Source organism: Melospiza georgiana, chromosome 2 (genome assembly GCF_028018845.1).
Source record: "Melospiza georgiana isolate bMelGeo1 chromosome 2, bMelGeo1.pri, whole genome shotgun sequence".
In the NCBI taxonomy this organism is placed as follows: Eukaryota; Metazoa; Chordata; class Aves; order Passeriformes; family Passerellidae; genus Melospiza; species Melospiza georgiana.
In genome coordinates, this window is record NC_080431.1 from 30,863,079 (window position 1) to 30,885,266 (window position 22,188).

Here is a 22,188-nt window from a genome sequence, read left to right on the forward strand (position 1 = left end):
TACAGAAACAGCAGAATTTAAACCCTTCCTCGATAGCCTGGTGAGATAAATGGCTTGGCTGATGTGGTTGGTATTGCACAGAGCACTGTGTCTGCGTGCACAGGGTGGTGGCCACTGTGCATCTGAGGACACCCCGGGGACACAGATCCACCTGTGCTGCCAGGGCCTCGAGACAGTGCTCAGAGCCCAGCTGAGTTTTGAGGACCAGTGCTTGACAAATGGTGTCCAGCCCCATCAGGGTATTCAGGCACCTACCATTAGGTTTGCTTGCAACAGAGGTGCTTGAAGACCTGAACATCAGCTAGAGATGCCACTTTTTAAAATGAAAATGCACCTTTTTTCACCTGGTTGCACTGCTGTTTATTTGTTTTAAATAGAGGACAGGCTGATTCTTCAATACTCATGTTGGGATGTTGCAATGAAATATTCCACCATTTCTTTAATTACAGTTTTCAAATATAGCAGAATCTTGGAACTGCAGCCATGAAGTGGGTTTGGTTTCTCTCTATCTCCAGAGAATTGGGATAGATTATTCAAATCTGAATTGGGATCCTTTAACATAACTGAACTCAGCAAAGGGCTGTCACTGTCAAAATAAGTGCAACTATATCTGTAGATGAATTACATGCTGCCATGCAGATTCCTGAATTTTAAAACACAAATATCTTACACTAGTCCCTCACATCCTCTATAAAAGGCTGCAGCATGTTTGAATTCCCTTTCAGCACATGAAGCAATAGAAAATACTTGAAGCTGTATAGAGCTTGTTTCCAGTATTAAATCAGAGCTCACGCTGACATGCCCAAATCCTTGTTCAGCAGATGGCTCATTTTAATCACCCAAACACTACCCTGGGCTCCTGAAGGAAATGCAGAGCATAGCCCAAGTACAGGCTATGATGGACACGCTGTTGCCCACATCCATGTTTGCCAGTCTGAGGCCACGAGAGCTGTGAGCAGGTCTCTGCAGCACAGGCACCCTCACAGCACCGCTCCAGAAACGATGCTGAGCACGGGCAAAGACAGCGTCACCCGTACAAACAAGGGCTTTATTTTAAATCAGTAGCTGGGCAGCGTACCCAATTGCTGAGCCTCAATCTTCTAGGAGATGAAAGCAGTGTGAAAAACATTCTACCCCTTGCTTTTCTTTTTCTACAAAGCCAAGGTTCAGCAAACACCAGAGTTAACCAGTGTTTCAAACTCCCCAGCAATTTCTGCCGTGCAGTGGGGCTGGCTCCCTGTGCTGACCCAGGCGCAGCTGTCCTGGAGAAGACAGGAGGCTCACCAGCTCATCTCCAGCTTTCTCTCATTTTTAAGCCACCTGCAGCTGGAGTAAACTCAAAGTAGATAAAAACAAGCCACGTTTCTCACAATTACAAACAGGAAGATGGGGTTTGATACAGAAAAGGAATTCAAGTCAGGAATGAAAATGGGAACGTCTTCCAGCTGAAGACAAATGAACTGAGTTTCAAAACACAGTTTCAAAGCATCAAAACATGGACTAACAGCCTGTGCCAAACATCCCGTTCCTGTGGAGAGGCCAAGTTATTTTAGCACTCAGAGCCATGACTTTGCACTGCAGTACAGGATGAATTCTGTTTAGCAGCTTCATTTCTACACAGCCCAAAACCTTTGTGCTTATTCAAATTCTTAACATTCTAAAGGTCATATAATGCACTTGCTATTAAAATGGGCACACCAAGGGGACATTGCAAGGCACACAGGAGGCCTCCTGAATGGCCTGAGCACCTTCCACATCCTACCTTGGAGGATTAATAAACCAAACACACGTTTTATGTGGCATCTGTACTGGGTGAGTGGGAAATATTTATTATTAGGAGAAGTGCAAGCAGGATGGTAAGGAACAGACCCATGGATTGCAGAACACCTTGGTGGGAAAGGGAAGGTTAAGGTGAAAAATAAATGGGGTGGGTGGGAGAGGGAATGGCATTTTAATTACAAGTTAAAATCAGTGGATGCAAAGAGCAGCAGTAAGGGGTTAAATAACAGCAGATGAAAAACGAAATGCTTGGAAATATTAATCAAGTGAGAAAATAAATTATATAGAAATTAATGCATGAAATAAAATAATAAAGTGGCAATGTTAGAGCAAAAGGAACGGGAACACACTCCTTCTCTCAGTATTTTTCTCTTGAGATCCAGTTTTGCACTGGATGCACTGGAAGAGGCAAGTCTGGGACCCAGCCTGGGTGACAATTTTAGAGCTGTGCCAAAAAAGCCTTTCTTGTAAACACACAAACAGTCCTTGGCATTGAGGGCCGTGCTGAGATGTCAGCGAACCCTGCCAGCGGCAAACCCCGTCCCTGCCCGCAGTCAGGCTCCCTGCTGCCTCCGTGTGGGCTGAGGCTCCTGCCCGGGGCTTTGTGCCTCAGACAGAGCAGAGGGGCTTCACCCCAGCAGAGATGGGCTTGGGCAGGGCAGGAAATCAGCAATGGAGGAGAATATGAAACACAGATCCACACTGTGCTCTCCCATTGGAAAGGATGGATCTGGGGCCCACATATCGGTGATGGTTTCAGGCTGTGAATTATAATCTGGCACAGGGATGCTCGGAAGTCCCAGCTTGAGGTCTGGCAGTCCTCAGACCAGCTCAGGTTTAGGGCATGCTCTTGTCACATAAGCTTAACCAGTTCCCTGCCCAGAGTGCTGGTTTTAGCACCTCTTACACTGCAGCAAGTCCCAGCTCCAGGGCTGCAGTGCTGGTCCCTCAGAAGCAGGATAGGCTAATGCACAGCCTTGCAAAGCTTAACAAATGGGCAGATGTGGCTTGATACTTAACAGTCACAATAATAAAATAAAATTGCTGTTTTCTCCCGCCTGCAAAAGCACTTTCTATGCCTTGTTCTGGGTGGGTTTTTTAAATGAGAAATTATTTGCCATTAAATAATTAACTGGCAAAGAGATCTCTCTTTTCTGGAAAGATGAAATTTGGAGAAATGGTCTTCAACACCTTTCAATTCAACTTGGCATTATAACATCACAGAAAACAAATCATTTAGGAGAAAGAGTTATATGAATTTCCAAAGCCAGTAAAACTATTTCCTGCTGTGCTATCTAAGGCTCGGAACTACTTAACAGCATTCACAGCAGATACAAATGTTACAAAATTAAAGACACCTCACTTTGAAAGACTTACAACAATCAGACTTAATTCCTTAACAACCAGAATCCTCCTTTTTTCCTTTTAAAATTCTATCCTGTTGACAAGTTGCATATGGTTTTAAGTGACCTAAGGTGGCTTACCTTGCCTGTTTTAGCAGCAATCATACTGTTCTGCATTTTCATTGCTTCAATTACACAAATCTCTTGACCTTCCGAAACCTGATGAAATTCAAGCAGTACAAAATGAGAATAGAGGATTCAAAATGTTTTAAGTGTGATGATTCTTATGGAAAATAAAAGGATTATTTCATTAAATGCTATAAAGACTTTGATGACACAAGTCAAGTCAGCCAGTTACACAGTCACAACACAAATGACAATCACAAAATTGGCAGCAAAACAAGGGGGGGAAAAAATCAGCTGCTTAAAACTATTACCCCAGGCAAACCTGAAAGGCTCCTCTCCCATCCCATCCATTCAGCTCCAGGTTCCACAGTTCACACCACTACAGTTCAACATCAATTAAATGCAGAGCAAAATCTAATTTGTGCATTTTTGGCTAGGGAACTTCTGCTTTGCTTCCCTGGTGCAGGGCCCACAGATACTCATACTGATTCAGAAGCCAGAAGTTCCTTGGCAGGTGTCCGGGGAAGCTTGGGCTGGAAGGTCCAGCAGTACCCAGTGGGCTGATGCTGAGGAGAACGTGTCACCTCTGCACATGGCAGCCTCTGATGGTGGCTGGTGACTTTGGACTGACAGAAAGGAGCTCATCAGTGAGGAGCCACCAGCTCTCATCCACAGGGGAGGCACAGCAGAGACAAACTCATCACTTTCACCACAGCTCAGAGCTCTTCATAGGAAACACTGAGGCTTCCTCTTTCTGTTTGTTTGTGTCCTGCTAGCAGGCATGTGCAAGCTCAAGGTCACCAGGAACCCACTGGGCTGCTCTGCTGGGCTCCCTGTGCCTCCCAGTCAGATCCTCCCTCCAGTGGATCACTTGGACCACCTTGCACAGAGGAAACTGCTGCTCAAGGCTTGACAGTGGCTCGGGAGGCTGCCTAAACAGGAGAGGCAAACAAGGGACTTGGAATTTACCCAGTGTAACCCAGGGATCAGCTGGTCATTCCCCAAAGACGATGCATGCCAGGGAGGAAGGGTGCCAGGACCTACATGGCAGGATTTAGGACCTGTACACTCCTATGGGATGCCTGGTTCCAAGTGCCCACTGCAAGTCTTTTCATTGGGCTCTTTTGCAGATGGAGTCTGCTATTCCCTCATTAGCTCAGCAAGTTTGGGAGGCTTTCACTCTGATGTCCAAGTTTCATGAAACAGGGTAATCTGAAACCTGCAGAAATCTGGTTTATGCACTATGTGCCAGTGCCAACAAAATGTTTGTTTATATACACATAGATATATTTCTCTAATTATATGTAAAATGAATAATACATATTTAAGAGCAAGTGTGTACCACTTTGGAGGAATATACTAACAGACAGATGTGAAGTCAGAGATCAAATGTACATTGAATGAAGAACTTTCCAAAAATTTAAGTAAACCTATTTTTTCACTAACTCACTAAAAAGCACTGATATCTACCTATGGATTCTGAGCAAAATAAAACAAAACAAAACCCATTGGATTAAAAGGTGCTTACACACCCTTTTTCCAAAAGATTGGCAACAACAGTATGAGATGTTTTGGAGGGTAAATATGGAAAGCATTTGCTATAGGAATATGGTGTACTAACTGGATACAGAGAATAACCAAAACCCTACACTTAGCCTGCAGAAATTCCATCCTGAGCTTCAGGCAAGCAGTTAAGTCATTAGCAGGTGTCCAATTTGGTGAATAGTATCAAAGACTTGTTATTTCCCCTCTATTCCCTTTCCCTGTCTTTTGTCTCCTTCCTTCCACACCTGCTGCTCTGCCTGCACCTTGTCCCAGCAGCTCACTCTTCCTTTCCTTTCTTCTCTCCTTTTCCCTACCTCACTCCTTTTCTTCCACCTGCTTCGAACTTTCCAAACACTGAGGTTATGAGGAACCAATGAATATCTACTTTGGATTCAAAGAGAAGGAAAGAAAACAGGCAGGACAGTTTGTTGGAAAAGGTTTTTTTTAATAATGCTATTATTAAAATATGCATTTCCGAAACAACTTTGCCACCCTCTGGTTAAGTTCTGCTATCAGAGAGGCCTGATTACAAGGCCACAAAATTCTCTCCTCGAGCAGTTACATTTAACTGTGACATGGCTTCATCAGAAGGATGGTGTGCAAATGAACCACTTAGCAGTTATCTAAAGAGAGTTCTGGAAACACATCTATGGGAAAAGTACAGAATTGTCTAAGTAGATCGTGTGGTACTAAAATGGCAGGAAGTGTTAGTGATTGTGGGATGGAAATGTCCCTTGATCTGAATTTCTTCTCAGTTTCCCCTCTTTCTCAAAAATCAAGTTTTTGTGTTTTATATAATGCATGCTGGGGTTGATGACAAAGGACAGTGTCTGGGAAGGAAATAACCCCCTCAGCTCACAAAATTTATAGTCCAAGTATCCAGTTAACATCTAGTCTTACTAATTTGAAAGGAAGGAGGCACTTTCAGCAGGTACCACATGTGAAAATGCTGTGGCAGTACTTCTGATGATGTGCAATTTGTTGAAAATTATCTTGGTGCAAGTGTCACTTATGCACAGAAGTTTAATTACTGTTCTTATGTTAAACCTTTACAGCTCCACTCATTGTGTTGAAAAGCGACAAATCCTAAAATTAGGCACTTGTATCTCTCTTTCCTCTTTTTCAGTCTTTTGGGCATTGTCCAATTTCTTTCATTCTATAATTGCACATTTCATTTTGCCTGTTATTTAGCCTGCAAATGAAAAATGCAGAGATGTGTACAAGTTCTTGCTGTCTAACTTATTTAAGGATTTATCTGGACCATTTTTAATGCTGTATTTTCATTCTATAATTTATTTCTTTCAGTGGATGGTAAACCAGTGAAAACCACCATCTTTACATTTCCATTTAGAGAGGTCTCAGTGATGACCCAAATCTGTCAAAACAGGAACTAAAATCAAACAAAAAAAATCTCATTTCTTTGAACTGAGTAAAGTTAAAAGGGCTCCTTTTCTTAAAAGAAATTAATCTCAGGTATCTTTTCCACAGAGTTACACCACAGACAAATCGACATTTACATTGCTTGGTATATCGAAATAAATGAGTGATTAACTGCTAGACCTGCAGTCTGCATTTTAGCATTTTATTTCTGCATGGTGCAGTTCAAAGAGTGAAAAGTGAAAAAGAAACAGAAAAGAGAAAGAAAAAAAATGAAGAAAAAAGATCCTTAAAGAGGAGGGTACGTAACATCTCGATGCTGCTAACAGTTGCAGTGTGGATTTGGGACCAGTCAATGGTGCTGTTTGGGTCACTCGGGGACTGCACGGTGGCTGTTCCCTCCGCTGGCCAGAAGGTTACACAGGACAGGGAAGTGTCTCCGGTCATTTCCCAGCCAAGCAACTCACGCCACAGGGTGGAAGCGGGATGTGGGCAGCAGCAGGGCCGACCTGCTCCCGTTGCACCTACGTGAGCAGCACACAGACTATCCCCACCCAGAGCTAGGGCTCTCTGCAGCTCAGGAGCACGAGAAGACGGCGCACAGCCGAGGGCATGGCTAGCACGGGATCTCTGTGAATATGGTGCACTTTCTGCAGACTTTGGTGCGTCATGGCATAAAGACTGAATGATTGTGACAGGACGTCTCCCACGTTAGGCTTACAAAATGGTCACAAACCCCACAAGTCTTTCTGATAAACCCAATGGGCGCTGATGCATTTCCCCACTCTCTGTCTAATTGGTGTAAAGTTTGCAGACCTGAATCACGGATCTTTTATCCAGCTTGCTGCGTCCTCTCCTTTGACACGAGGTCAGGGTTCACATTCGCATCCGATTATCGAAGTGGCACTCATTAACCGGCAGCCTGCCTCGCACCAAAATGAGCTCCCTGCAAGGGGAACTCGGCCCATTTACTCAGCAGATTTCAGCATTTTAAGGAGGCCTGAATGTCACACAGTATTGCTACGTTTTGAGGAGTTTCAGACATCTCCAGCTGATGATTAATTGTGAGTGATGGGAAATAAAATCCAGTAAAGCCAGCTGCTTGCCATGGTCGGCAAAATTACTATAATGGATATAGGCTGCCAATTTTCCAGTTTTACTGGCAAGTCTTCCAAGTGTAATTAAGGGAAGTTATAAATGATATGGAAATCTATCAAGTCCCATTTATTTTCAGAGGACTCTTTCCCCTGAGACTTTTATCTTCAAGCTTATAGTTTGCTTTGTTGTGCTAATGATTTAAACCACTTCTTATTTCTGATTAAAGCCCCCAATATCCTTCACAAGAAGTTAGATCCACTTTATTCAGAAGGATTTAAAGAAACAGAAGCCTTTTTAAAGTTGTGTTTGTAAGCCATGCTGAGCTCCCACTTCCTCTTTGGAGGCATAACAGAGCATCCTCCATCTTAGGCACCTCACTACCATCTGGATTTCTGCTTCTGACAAACTCTGGGGACTGGGAAGGATTTGGTGGGGAAGAAAGGAGATAAAAGACTTTATTTATTAAAAAAATAAAATTTAAAAACCCCACCAACAACAAAACCCTATCTTGCCTCCCAATCCTAAATCCTCCAAAAACAAAGATTGTAGGTGCTGCTTAGACACCAGGCATTTAGCACAGAGTGGTGTTGCTCACTAATGTTGTTTGATTTGGAATAAAAGCATGAAAATGATGTGCAAAGGCCTAAAATTGGAGATGTAAAGGATGACTGCACAGTATTCCATTTCTCAATTTCATCCTTCAGAGCCACAAAATGGGGGTGATACAGTTACTGGATGAGATTTACAGTAACAGCTGTGGTCTTCCCACACAAGGGAGGACCTTCTAATGGGCTAAGGTCTGTTTTGAACAGACGGGGAGTAGCAAAACAAGGTTCCCTATTAAGGGTGTGCAGTAATATTCCTGATAAAGAAAATGAGTAGTGGTAGTCAGATTGCTTAAAAAGACCTAAATCTCTTTTCACTGTTAAAAAAAAAAAATACTAAAGCTATTTTAGAAAGTGCTAACTGCTAAATAAATGAAAGACATGTAAATGTAAGGGTTTGTTTTTTCCTTAATCTCCTCCCCACAAACTGTAAAGAATGCATAGGAACCAGTGCCAGGGGCATATGGCTTTCTCCTGTGCTGAACATTCATACAAAAGACAGGTTCATCAGTCATTGGAGTATCTGGATAAAAAATTAGCTCCTGATGGATGGTATTTAGAGCTTACCTGCTGCTAGTACATTACCAGAGAAGCACAGGTTTTGAAACCCACATGACATTAGAAACTGCAGACCATGAAATACCCCACGTGCAGGCGCGCTCATAATGTACGCCAGGTTATACAAAATAAGAAATAAGCTATTTAAACCCTCTGCCTAAAATTGGGCCCGCTGCAAGGAACCCTGGGTCAGCCCTACACAGGCCAATTAATGCACAGCATCTGCTGTATAGAAGCCGTGCATGAAGCACTTCCGAATGATTTCAGCAATTAAAAGAAAACTGTTTCCTGCCTGTTTTGACAGCAACTGTTTCAATGCAAGAGTGAGCACCAAATCATTGTGTGCAGCTGAAAAAATTAAGTCTCTTTTTTTTATCTTGTGAAAAGGAGGTGGGAGGGATGAAGATTTCTTACGGAATCGGATCGTTCTTTTGTTGTCCGACATTCTGTGTTTTTCTGCCAAATTAGACAGAAGGCTCTGAGGGTTTACGGGGCCCTCTACAGTATCACCTTCTGCTGCACTGTGGCTCCCGAAAAAGACGGATCAATATCAACCCTGCTGATTTGCCTACAAAAGTGAAAATCCCTCAATTACATTTTTAAGACCATTATATTTAGAACACAGGTGCTCTGATGTGGAACATTTTTAAGGCTCTTGGAGCTGAAGTGGAAAAAAACAATGAGAGCCCAAAGCAAATACGAGCTTAGATTTGGTTTAAAGTGAAGTGAGAGTTGTGTTTTATTGGTATCTCCTTCCTCATATTTGGGAAGACACCAGTAAACATCACTCACAATTTCCACTATTCTGCAGCTTAAGTCCTTGTTGAGCCTTTTAAGTGAAAAGGGACAATGCAAGATGGTGCCATATGAATGAGAGTTATCCTCTCTTGTAGCCTTCTGCAAAATAACTGCAAACATGCACCTTGTTTGTGCTTGTGCAAATCACTGAGCAGTGAGTTAAGTATGCATTCACTATTTATGAAGATACCGGGAATTTTGTTTGTTTATTTGTTGTTTAAATTTAGTCCATGTTGGTATCATTCCCTTCCCAGATATTTTTCTCTCTGACTTACTGGCAATCTGGCAGCCAGCATCCAACAAGAAAACAAATCAAGAGGAATTGGATAAGCAACAATTGCAATTCCTTGGCATTGTCCATTACCATGTAAAATAATTAGTGCAAGTTTTCTCTTCTTTCCAAATTAACTTTGAAACCAGAGCTACAGAACTGCAAATATAATTAGCAGCAATTAATAGTACTTGACAAATCATTACTAAACTTTTTTTGCCACACTCCTTTAACGAATGAAGCTGAACATAGCACATCCCACATCTTCTGACCTCTGACTGAAGGTCACTGATGTCCCCCTGACAGCAATCAGCACTGGTCATTGCACTCCCACTTATCCAAAACACGCTGCCCCAACTGCCTCTGCCATCCCAGCGTGCTGGGCAAGTGATATTCAGGCAGAGCACTTCTGGGGCTATTCTTCTGCTAACTCAGCCTCATCTCTACCAATCAACTTTTTTAGTAACAGCTAAAATGTTGTTTATTACATGAAGAGGCAAAGCACACTAAAATAATAACGAAAAAATTATATGAATTCTTCTCAAAGGATTGGTAACTTTTTTTCTCCTAGGAGGAAACTTGAATAATATTCACTATTTCTAACTTATCATAATCGGATTTCCTTCTTTATTACACTGTACTGGAACACAATTGCATAAAATATATAGTAAAATTTTTTCAAGTCAAATATGAAAAATACATTATGAAATATTATTACAGTTAATTTTTATTCAATGTAACTACAATTATTACTCATGGCCCCATGTAATAAGAATGGTGATATATTTAATTCCTTTTTTCTGGATATTCTACAACCATGAACATTTCCTATTTACCAACAGGGCTTTTTGGCCCAGAAGATAAACCCCAAGAAAACTGTCAAATACACAGAATCATAAAAACAATGTAAGGTTTGTGACCATATTTTGTCAAGTTTGCAAATTCCCTTCAACTGACAAGTGGAGTTTATATTTGCTCTGAAGAACAGGAGCGAGGAAAGGAGGGGAAGGGAAAGAAAAAGGGAAGACAACAGAAGAAAAAAAACCATTCATACACAAGAGAAAAGTAGTATTTGAATTAAATAATATCTTACTAAATTATTGCTACCATATTTATCCAAATGGAATGTGAAACTTAAATACATTTTTTTCCCGTTTTAATCTGGATCTTGTTTCCCTGCTATAAATTCCAATTAGTATAAGATTTGAAAAGAGGGGGGTTTTTTTAGGATTTTGAGGTCTGAATGGCAAACACAACTTTAAACAACACACAACCGCCTGATGGCAACAGGTAAGGTTAAAACATCACCTTTTCTTTCACATGAATGAATGAGGAAGTGATAAACAGAATTTAGAAAGCTCTTTTGTTTTGCTTTTAGTAGCGAGCATTTCAGCAGTAGAGGTCAAACAAAACATATTTTCCCATAGCAAAAACTTAACAAGGCTTATGAGATGGAAAATCATGAATAAAGATTTTCTTAAAAACTGTTTTTCTAAAGAATAACAAGAGGAATTGAAATAAAATGCATGCAGCTGAACTGAAAGATGAATGCAGTTTAAAACTTTTTTTCTTTAATTACTTTTAAAAGGTAGAAACACAGTAGTGTCTTTCCTAAGTTATACAATTAAAAAAGCAGCCTTCAAATTACCCAATTTTGAAATTACTGAGACAATTAGCATCTACATTTAACAGCTGACATTTTGGTAGGAAAAAATTCATCCAATGCAGTATCAATGCCCATAGCTACACTAGCTGAAATCATAAGGAATTTTTATATGAGAAAAGTACATTTTAAAAATAGCTTGAATGGTGATAACTTATAAAACCTGGAGTAATCTTAATCTACTGGAAAGAGAGGCAATTTATAAACTTTGGGGAAAATAAATAATCATCCTCTTCTTTTGGCTGTAGTCCTCAAAGACTCAGTAACATTGGGGTGCTCACCCAGGGGTGCTTTCCTTTTACACATTTAAGTGTGGGGGGGAATCATTAAAGTGATTTAGGCTGCCAGGTATTAGGCATTAGCTTATTGACCAATGCTCAGCTTACTAACAACACCTGTCCTGGCTAATGTCAGTAAAAAGGAAAAACAACCAACAGAAACATTCAGCTAAAAGAAAAACACCTTCATATTCCTGACAGACAGAAAACTGAAGAAGCAAAAGCTGTGTTCAAAGGTGAAAATATAGCAAAGGCTGCAAGGCAATCAGGACAGCTAAGATCTTTCTTTGTTGCTGTGGACAGTTCAGATTACCAAATTTGAAATCAGTAGTGGGAACATTTTTGGTGTGTTTGCTTTAGGAACAACAACACTGCTTTACCTGGGCAACCATTAGGATTTCAAGAGCTCTCCCCTCTCCTGCACTTTCAGTGCACAGAATCTACATGCACAAAAACCACACCAAACAACTCAATGCGAAGAAGAAGTATTTTCAAGTGCCCACCCATGTCCTGCCCAATGAGTAAATAAAGGAATTTGTGCAGCTTTAGTAGTTTTTATGGTGCTGTCTTTGCAGTAGCTATGGTGAGATTAGAACCATGTGCAGTGCCATCTCCACACTCTGGCGTAAAAATCCTGCTGTGTGCTAGCAGGGCTGGCTTGTGCTGCCACCAGGGTTATTGAAAGCAGAGTGAATTACTTGCCTGGACTCTTGAAGTCCAGTGGTGTCTCTGGCCTATGGCACCATGAGGAACTAAAAAGTAATTAATTCTCCCAAATATAAATTTCATCCTAATGCATACAGTCATTAACAACTACTTAGAAAACAAATACTCAAACATTCCCCAACAAGGGATATATTTCCTATATCAATGGGACTGTGTTATGAGGAATGTAATCTAAATTTAAATCTTCTTTCCCTAAATAATATTAACCTTCTTTCTAGTCAGCCAGATTTCTGTTTCATTGTTTATGTTGCTTTCTGCTTCTGAGTGCCTTCATTGTGCTTCCAGGAATAACTGAGTGACAACTAATTACAGTCTTCTGATCACATGAAGGAAAATAAAGAAAGTAGAAAGTAACTAAAAACCTAAAGAAATTGGCAGCATCACAAGTTCTGCTTCTCTCTAAATGACAAACAGCACTTCCCCACTGTGTTACTAAAATCTACAGATCATCTTACAGACAAAAGAAAATAAATTCCTTGCATATGCAATATCTTTTGGCAAAAAATGAATTGAAAACTGCTTATCAGACCAGCTGGATAGAGGATGCTCATGCAATCTTCTATCAGGCTTCACCAGACCAAAGCAACAGCAGCCGAAAGAGAACACTATGCTTCAAGTAAAAACAATGACCCATCGAGTGGGGAACACTAACCCAGGGATCAGCATGTCCCCTCGTTTGGCTGCAGAAACACAAACACCATGTGCTTCACCTGGCCGGGCGCGGTGCCCCGGAGCTGAACCGCGGGCAATCGCACGGGTTTGCGAGCACGGCCAGGCACACAAAGATGAGGTGAGCCTCTCTCGGTGCTTTTTTACCATTTGTAAAGTTACACCTGAAGGAGGGGGGTGACAGCTCAGCTCCCCGTGCCCCTGACCGCTCTGAGAGCATCTCTGCGAGCACAGGGACTGTGCTGCACTAACACTGTAGTGCCCAGCTCACAGCTCAGGGCCAGCAGCCTCACAGCAGCTCTAACCTGACAGCTTTATTGCCAGCAGCAGCAACACCTGAGGGAAAGGATGGACAACTACCTCACCTTTCCCATTTTTCAGCTGTGCTGTTTTCACCCATCATGCAAATCTGAGCTGCCAAACCCAGTGGCAAGCACACAGAATAGGAGCTGCTTAAATTCCCATTTCTCCAGCGCACTAAAGAAATCAGACTTTTCCCAAGCAGTGCAACAAAAAGAGCTGTATTTATCAAGGAGCTACAGCTCCCTGCCCATCATGCCTTCAGCAGCTGTAGTGGGTGAGCTGGTTTGTGACAGACAGCCAGGAAGAGTAATCTGAATCCCACCATCCCAGTGCTTATTCAGAGCCGAGAGCTGATGTTACCCTCATTCGCTGGCTGCCTCGCTTTTTTTCTAACGTTTTGACACTAGTCCTGAAAAGGAAGGATTTAAGCTAAACCCTTTTCAAGAACGCAAATGTGTTTTTTGCAATTAAAGCCACACAATTAGCAATGACAAGCTCAGGTCAGCAGAACATAGATTATGCTGTTCAAATGCTCTGCCACTCAGTGCCTCCAGCAAAAAGCTGCAGGAGAGGAGAAGGGAAAAAAGAAATCTCACACACATTATTTAACAACTTGTGCTCTGATGCACAGCACCACTTGTAGATTTGTGGAGGGAGGTTCATTTATTTATTTACTCAAAATCCCTTAGGCTCTGGCCTCTTTCTCCACTGATTATATTCTTTCAAGACAACAAGAAGTAGTATTCTTCAGGGCAAGAAGGCTGGAAACATTTAGAATTAACTTCTCAAAAATAAATATCAAACAAAAAAGTTTAAAGTCTTAAAATCCTTGACTTAAAAATGTTTTCCTTAATTCTTTACAAAAAGTATTTGCTTACGATCGTTCTCATTCAGCCACTTGTTTGCACCTTGACAAAGCAGATGCCTCTGTCCATGTCATGACACAAAGAATATTTTTAATTGAATACTGCTCTTTTGTTTTAACATATCTAAACTGTGTGCATGCATGTATAGACCATAGACAAGAAAGCTAAGTGTAGAAGCTAAAAGAATTTCTAATTTCTTACCAGCTTAGATCTTTCTCCTCTGAAATGTCTTTATTTCATTACAAACATTGGCACCTACAGATCTTTTATATTAACATGATGAGTCTGTTTTCACTGTATAGACAGAAACAACCATATATTTTAAAACCAAAGGTGGTATCATAGTAAAATGTAAGCAAATATAGCACTTTGCCAGCATGATCGATGACTGTCATGTAATAAGTGCAATCCTGATTTTGTATTTCAGATCTTGATCCCATTTTTGAATCATCTTTCAAGAAAATCTAGGTTTCATTGCCATAAATTATGAGCCCTGTGACTGAAGCTTCTGTTTGTATCTAAGTGCTACATACATGTTTATGGCATCATTTACTGATGACAGTACTTTAAAATTAATATGCACAACCTGATTCAAATAGTTCTGTGTTTGCTCTCATTACCTGGTTTTCAGTGGTTATGAGACATAAGGGCCTCAACCTTAGAAATAACATATGATACAATGTGGTAGAATTTCATATAAAGCTGAGTTCAAGTCAGTGTTTAAACACAACTTTAAAACAAAAATTTGTTTCCAACTCAATTTGAGTAAGGAGGACTGGAAATCCCAGACCAGCAACAGCACAATCCCTTACCCTTCTGTATGGAAAGTTCATTCCTTCTCCAAGACAAGAAGATTACCACATGAGCCTGGAAATTCCCAGAATAGAATTCCCAACTCATGTGTTTTGCGAAATGATAACACAGAACTTCTTAAAAAAAAAAAAAAAAAAAAAAAAAGAAAATAAAAAAAAGGTAAAGTTAAATATCTATCCCATGTCCCCTTTTTTTCAAGTAATATTTTCATTACTTCAGGGCAGAAAATCAACAATTTCCTCCTGCTAGCATTAACAGCTTTTATATATAGATGATAGATAGATAGATAGATAGATAGATAGATAGATAGATAGATAGATAGACAGACAGACAGACAGACACACTTATGTGAATTTACTTACCATTTTCTTCCTTGTACCTGTCCTGCCCCTCAAGGTATCAAAAGGTATTTGGGATACAAAACCAAGCTATCTCTTTGAGTTTCTGCTGTGAACTTGTACCAGGCTGAATTTTTTTCTTTTAAAGCCGGTTTAATTTGAAATTATTTTCCTTCTTAGTTTTTAAAACTCAAACTAAAAACAGCACACATCCTTCAGCACACCTTATTCTACAGGTGATTACAAAAAAAAAAAGAAACAAAACCAAGACAACAAAAAACCCCACACCAAACCTTGTGACCTGTAGTTTCAGTTGCACCAAGGTGAAATTTCTGTGGCATATATAATGAAAACGCAGATATATAGATCATATTTCTTACCATGTCTCCAGGCTTGACAGAAACTGCCACCACTGTTCCAGGCATGGGAGATCTCAAAATGCTGGAGGTGTCCTCTGCTGCTTTCTCTGGCATGTACTTGCTCAGCTCCGCAGCAACCTTCGTCAGGATTTGCAATTTGTACTAAAGAATAGGAAGAGGACTGGTTTAGAAAACTGTACCTTGGTGAATTCCAGTCAATAGCCTGCATTATTTTATGGCATGTTTTTATGTAATACATCTGTTAGCTGTTCTTCACGGGAGTGTCTAAAAACACTGTTTGAAATCTTTATTCAAATAGAGTTTCATTTTCAGGATGTAGAAAGAAAAATATGCAACCCCAGTCTGCAGCAAAGTGCACATAAAACCAAAGAATCAAGTACAGTAAGGAGATGTCAGACTCATTTTAAAATTGGGGGTAAAGAGGGGAGATTCAAATTTAAAAACAAAAATGCCTTAATGCTTGCTGCACATTATCTTTGGTGGATAAGGAATATCGAGGGATTCTTTTGCAGTGCGGTGATGAATTGGAAATTGACCTTTTGGAAAGTCTAACAGACTGTCAATGCCATGACTGATCTTAAACATTATGTTTACCTTTTAAACATTTACCATGTATTTAATGTTTGAAGTTAGTAATTTGCTCAGATTTTGCAATTAAAGCCTAGTAATTCCATTTCAATTCTGATTTTTCATGCATAAGCAGAACAATCAAACCCTGTTGTATTGAATATGCTTTATCTGCAATAAAACCCATTCAGCAGCTATTACATATCTGGAGAAAGTATTCTTTTCTCTAGTAGGTTTTATATGGATTAAAACCAGAGGGGAATATGATGACCCTCAGGTGAGAGCATCCCTTTAAACGAAACCCTTCGGAAGGCAAATAAATATTGCCTAAAGTGATTTCGGCCCCAGAGCTTTTAGTGTTTAAAACCTTGCCATTACTTGGCGAGCTCCCTGCCCTCAGACAGACAGATAGACGGACGGACGGCACCGGAGGGAGCGCACGGAGCCAGTAGATGGCAGCAGGTCTCTGTGCGACACTCGCGCCTCGCCAGGGCACTCCGAGCGAAGGCCAGCACCGCACTTCATCAATAATTTAAACAAAGGTTTTAATAATAAGCATCCGACGGACGGCATTTACAATTCAAATGCGTATTTTGCTGATGTAAAGTTCAACACCTCGCTTGGAACAGTATGTTTTCCTCCAAAACAATTAGCTATTGTTTTATTAACAATAAAATGTCTTTACTTTTCATTTTTACATGGACAGAAAAAATCCGATATCCTTCTGGTGAAGGTAAAGGGGGACTCTACCTTCTGCTTCTGTAGGAAACAGAACAAGGCATTTAGAAATACATGCAAAAGGTGATTAACTCTGCAGTGACATCTTTAAAATGCAGCTTTCAAAGCCGAGTTAAAACAACGTAACAGAGGATTATCATCCTCCATAAATGGTGTGTGGGCACACAACATTTTGTGAGATGAACAGTGTAGCCAGTCACTCAGAAATACTCACTTTTACCTGGAAACACAGGCAAACAGTTACATGAACCGATCCTGCCACCACAGCCCAGTAAGGGTAGTAAAACACCACAGCGATGCTCCGTGGAGCTGGAAGTAGCACCCCACAATTTGAGGACCATTCCCAGCCATGTGCCTCGGTCACAATTGCCATGGCACAGAGAAACCAGCACCATTTTGCACGCAGAAAGCAGCTTTAACCCCAAGCCTCCCGCAGGCATCACCATGGCCATTGAGGCTGTGCCACTCAGGATTCCCAGCCCAAAGCACAGCCAGCCCTCTCCCTGCTCGAGACACCGCGTCCAGGCTGACCACAGCCCTTTTCCAGGCTGATCCAGCCCCTTTTCCAGGCTGATCACAGCCCTTTTCCAGGCTGATCACAGCCCTTTTCCAGGCTGACCACAGCCCTTTTCCAGGCTGATCCAGCCCCTTTTCCAGGCTGATCCAGCCCCTTTTCCAGGCTGATCACAGCCCTTTTCCAGGCTGATCACAGCCCTTTTCCAGGCTGATCACAGCCCTTTTCCAGGCTGATCACAGCCCCTTTTCCAGGCTGATCACAGCCCTTTTCCAGGCTGATCACAGCCCTTTTCCAGGCTGACCACAGCCCCTTTCCCAGGCTGACCACAGCTCCTTTTCCAGGCTGATCACAGCCCTTTTCCAAGCTGATCCAGCCCCTTTCCCAGGCTGACCACAGCCCTTTTCCAGGCTGATCACAGCCCTTTTCCAGGCTGATCACAGCCCTTTTCCAGGCTGATCCAGCCCCTTTCCCAGGTGCACATGTGTGAGCACACACGGACACACGCTCCGCATGCAGGGACACGGCGGGCGATGCCCATGGGAGAATTGGTGACATAAGCTGCAAATAGAATTGCAGCAGTGTGACAAGTCAAATAATAACATCTTATGCATGTTTCTTTACTCTTGAGTGTCTGTTTTGCAATCAAGACATACAAGTGTCTGCCAGTTTCTGAAGGATATGATCCTTAAGTGAAATTACTGTGCAAATAAAAGCTTTTTACTCCTATTAAAATTCATCTGAGTCATAAGTGGCAAGGAAAAAAAGCTTGCAGAGTGTATTCTGCTGTCAATCTAATAAACATTCTGTGTAGAGGGACTATTTATCAAAGATAAATTGTACTTAAAAGTCCTTCATTAAATCTATGGGGGGGAATATAATTACAACAAATTGCACAGTTTCAGTATCCATGGTTGGTGTCTTCTTTGTACTCAAGAGTTTGAAAATATTTTTTTTAATAAAAGAAATAAAAAAAAGGAAGAATGCAGAAATAAGTTATATTTGTGGACTGTATTGTTGTCTCTTGCAAGAGACTATTTTGGTATGATTTCAAAGGATTAGGTTTAGATACCATTTAGTTTTTTTAAGATACATTAACACTCCTGAGCTGCCCAATTTCAAAATTTGAACTTGAAGAGAAAGCCAGACCTTCTGCATTCATCTAGGTTACAGTATTTCACAGGGGTTGAAACACAGAATTCCCTATGCACTTCACAACATTCAGCAGTGGGGGAAAAACACATTCCTCAGTATGCTGCACTTTAAAGCTCAGTTCTCCACACCAAGCTAAAATATCCCTACCAAACATTGTTTTTACTATCTTTATAATTTTCATATCTTTTAGATTCCTTTCTCTGCAGGACTCCTGCTTTGCTTGGAGTGAGATGTAAGAGTCAGTACTCTCAAAGCTTTAAAACCCAGATCTTTGTTATTGATGAGCTGTTCCTTTTCCTTTTGTATTTGTTTATTGTTCTTTAGTCTGTTTGGGGGATAAGCAAGTTACTATAATCAAAAAGTAAAAAATAACAACAGTAAACTTCTGGGGAAAGGCCTTTTTTGGTACAGTTGGTTCACAAATGACCTTTCAGAATATAAAAAGACATAGTGCAAAGAAAGGTTCCTTCTCTAAGATTACCTTTGATGTATTTCTGCTGCTGGCTGGACCCCACTAAATACCTGCATAAATATCCCTTTGTGATGCTGCTCCTTATCCCTGGAGAGGAGCTGTGGAATGGGGTGCAGGGTGCTGTTCACCCAACCAAGGTGCAGCTCAGTGAGAGCCACAGGACTCTCTGGAAGGCCATGCCAAACAATGTCCACCAGTGGTGCCACAACAAAGACAATTAAGAAAATACCACATATTTTCATTACATGACGAATGCTGCTGCTATGCCTTTGATTTAGCGAGAACAATGCTGAACATAGGAAGCAGAAGTTTTGATATGCTGCTAACCAAGTACGGATGAGGTTCTGATTTTCTTCCTTTACGCTCAGGAGGAGAAGGAGGAGATGGGAGAAAGACGGGGGCGTAAATTGGGGAAGGTTGTTAAGTTTGAGTTATAAATAGAGACCAGGAGGTTTCCACTGGCCTAAACCAGAAGAAACATTTGTTGAAGTCATAAATAGATTGCAGGTGGACTCTGAGAGCAGGGAAATCTGCTAGCCATCAGATCTCTGCTGATGAGTACTTGTCACCAGCCACTGCTCCACTCCACAGGGTTTCAAAGCCCAGTTCTGCCAGCCAAAGTAAAGTCAATAAAGCAGTACCAAAAGGAGCCATACAGCTTTTGATGGCACAAAACAGGTGTTTCTTTTCCACCAGACCACTGGAGTCCACAGTCAGTTGACAAAAATTATAGTAGGGAAAAGTGATGTTACTTAATAGTTTTCTAAGGGTAACGGCATCCTGTCTGACATCTCTCACTAAATTGGATGTTTATGTAAAACACAAAAGTACCTCTTACAACCAAATCTCCATGACAAAAATAAGAACACAAAAAGGTGAAGTAATAGCAATACAGGGTGGGGGCAGGGGAGAAGAAACCAAGCACAGTGAAAATTATACCTTGGGTTTTGTGGATTGTTCTTTGTCAGCACATTCCCTACAGATCCCCAAAGTCAGTAGGCAAATAGACTGCTACAAAAAAGATGGCCAGGGCACATATTGCCCAATCTGTGCTTAAAACAAGTTCTGTAGTTTGCACAGATATGGTTCCCTTATCATATACATCAGAATATTAGGCATACATTCACTAAAATGTTCAAAATTCACTCTGTTACACCTCACATTAGTTTATTAAATATGATCTTCCCTGTACACCTGAAACTCATGTCCCCAGACGCCGTAAATGTTCAAACTCCATTGGAGATTTTATAGAGTAATCACTACCCATATGTTACTTACGTTAGTGTTTGGACTGCTGACCAGATGTGGATTTTCATCATACTTTACCTAAATGTTCAACCATGTTTTTCAAAAGTCTGTCATTCCTGTGGTCAGAAGGGTGAAAATCTTACGTAGCTCAGATTTCAATAGAGAAATTGTCTGCTCTGTGTCTTCATTATTTTCACTAGCCTCACAGTCTGGGGTTTGGAACCAGTGAAATGTATTAACTGTGGTCACATAATTTCCCTTCAGCATTCCTAATCCACGTCCTGCCTCAAGTCACTTCACTGTTGTCACCTGTGGTTTGATGTCATCAGTTCACTTGAATACATTATTCTGTATTCAGGGGAAGCAATCCCTAGCAATGTTCCAGTTCCAAACACAATGAGCACGCTGCCTTTTTTATTAACCATTGTACACATCAACATCATGACCATACCCTTGCTTACATTTCCACCACAGCATCTAAGCAGGAAAATTATTTATTCCATATTACTCGACAATGTCAGACACCACCTTCTTTCAGAGTCAAGGACTCCTTACTGAACTAGGAGATAAAGGACATTTTGCAAATCACATTTTTCCCCCCGAGCTCTGGGTTCTAGAGCTAATTTGTTTCCACAGGGTGGTGGTGAGGATTGGCATTACCACCTGCACAAAATAACAGCACTTTTAGTCTGATGGAGGAGCAAACACTCAAACTGCTACAGAGACAGCGAATGAAAAAAATAGCAATAATAAAAATACCAAAACAATCACAAAAAACACGAGCCTCTAGCAGCAGCAAAAGGGAAGAAAACCGAGAGGAGCCTCACCACCACGTAGTACACACTCCAGCAGCAGAAACTTAATTAGACTCGCAATTCAACCGCACTTCCCACTTTCCATTCCTTGTGTGATACATAATTAACACTCGAGAGAAACCTACCAAGGGTTAAAGCCATGCAAAAAGCAGCTTCCCTCCGCTGCATTCGGAGGCCGGGCGGGCAGAGCGGAGGGCGGCCGGGCCGGGAGCGGACGGACAGACAGACAGGCAGGCAGACGGACGGGGAGCCGGCGATGCCCTCCCGCCCGGCCGGGAGCCGCAGCTGCCGCCGCCGGAGCAGCGCGGTCGCACAATGCTTTGACAACTCCATCAGCGCAGTCTCAAGGTAGCTGTCAATCAGGATGCATCATTTAATACAACAGCACACTAAGGATTTTCTCCTACAACCCACATGACAGCGTATCTACAGCTCTATTTGTATCAGCGCCCAGTTGTGTTTACAATGCTGTTGTAATTAGAAAAGATGCAACAGGCAGCGATATTATTCAGATTCCCATTTTGCCGTGCTGCCGTGTAAAGTGCGATCTTGCTTCACAGAGTCATGCTAAATGACAAAAGCGCTATTTTCTTCAGTCTCTGTGCTCAGACAGCACTTCATTTGCAGCTATCTATAATTAGATTAATGGTGTAGTGCCGTACAAAGCGGGCCCACTTCACATCAGATAGCATATGAATTAGGACAAACACTTATTTCAATTCCAGGCAGAGAAAGCAGTGACTGGGGTATTTAGCATACCCTTTATGGTGGAATGAGATGTTAATTGTGTACCATTACCTCTAAACTGCTTGCTTGTTGTATAAATCACTGTGCTAATTGATGCAGAGATAGAAACGTAGCCACAGGCAAGAAAGCAACGGAATGAGAGCTGAAGATGGTGGATAAAGGATTATCGGGTAAAACCATATGGAGATGAGATTCCTTTGAAACCTGCCCACAAGCAGTACTACTATGAACTACAGGGGAAAAGCGCTGCGCGGGTGCCTAAGGAAAAAAAATATTATATAGTTTACATCATCATCTCAGTACACAATCTTAGGAGCGAATCCAAGCCAAGCAGAAAACTGAAGAATAAATGTGTGTAATGAACTTCCAACACGTGCTTCCAAAGGACAAGCAGCA

General features: G+C 41.4%; 1 protein-coding gene across 1 annotated transcript in view; it reads right to left on the minus strand.

Annotated features, from left to right (window-relative positions):
- Positions 1–22,188, minus strand: part of PCCA (propionyl-CoA carboxylase subunit alpha) — a 270,748-nt gene that overhangs the window by 395 nt on the left and 248,165 nt on the right. Inside the window, exons 22-23 of the mRNA XM_058044919.1 lie at positions 15,537–15,677; positions 3,264–3,341 (exon numbers count right to left, since the gene is read on the minus strand). Of these exons, the coding sequence (XP_057900902.1) occupies positions 3,264–3,341; positions 15,537–15,677 (219 nt within the window). The remainder of the gene's footprint in view (positions 1–3,263; positions 3,342–15,536; positions 15,678–22,188) is intronic.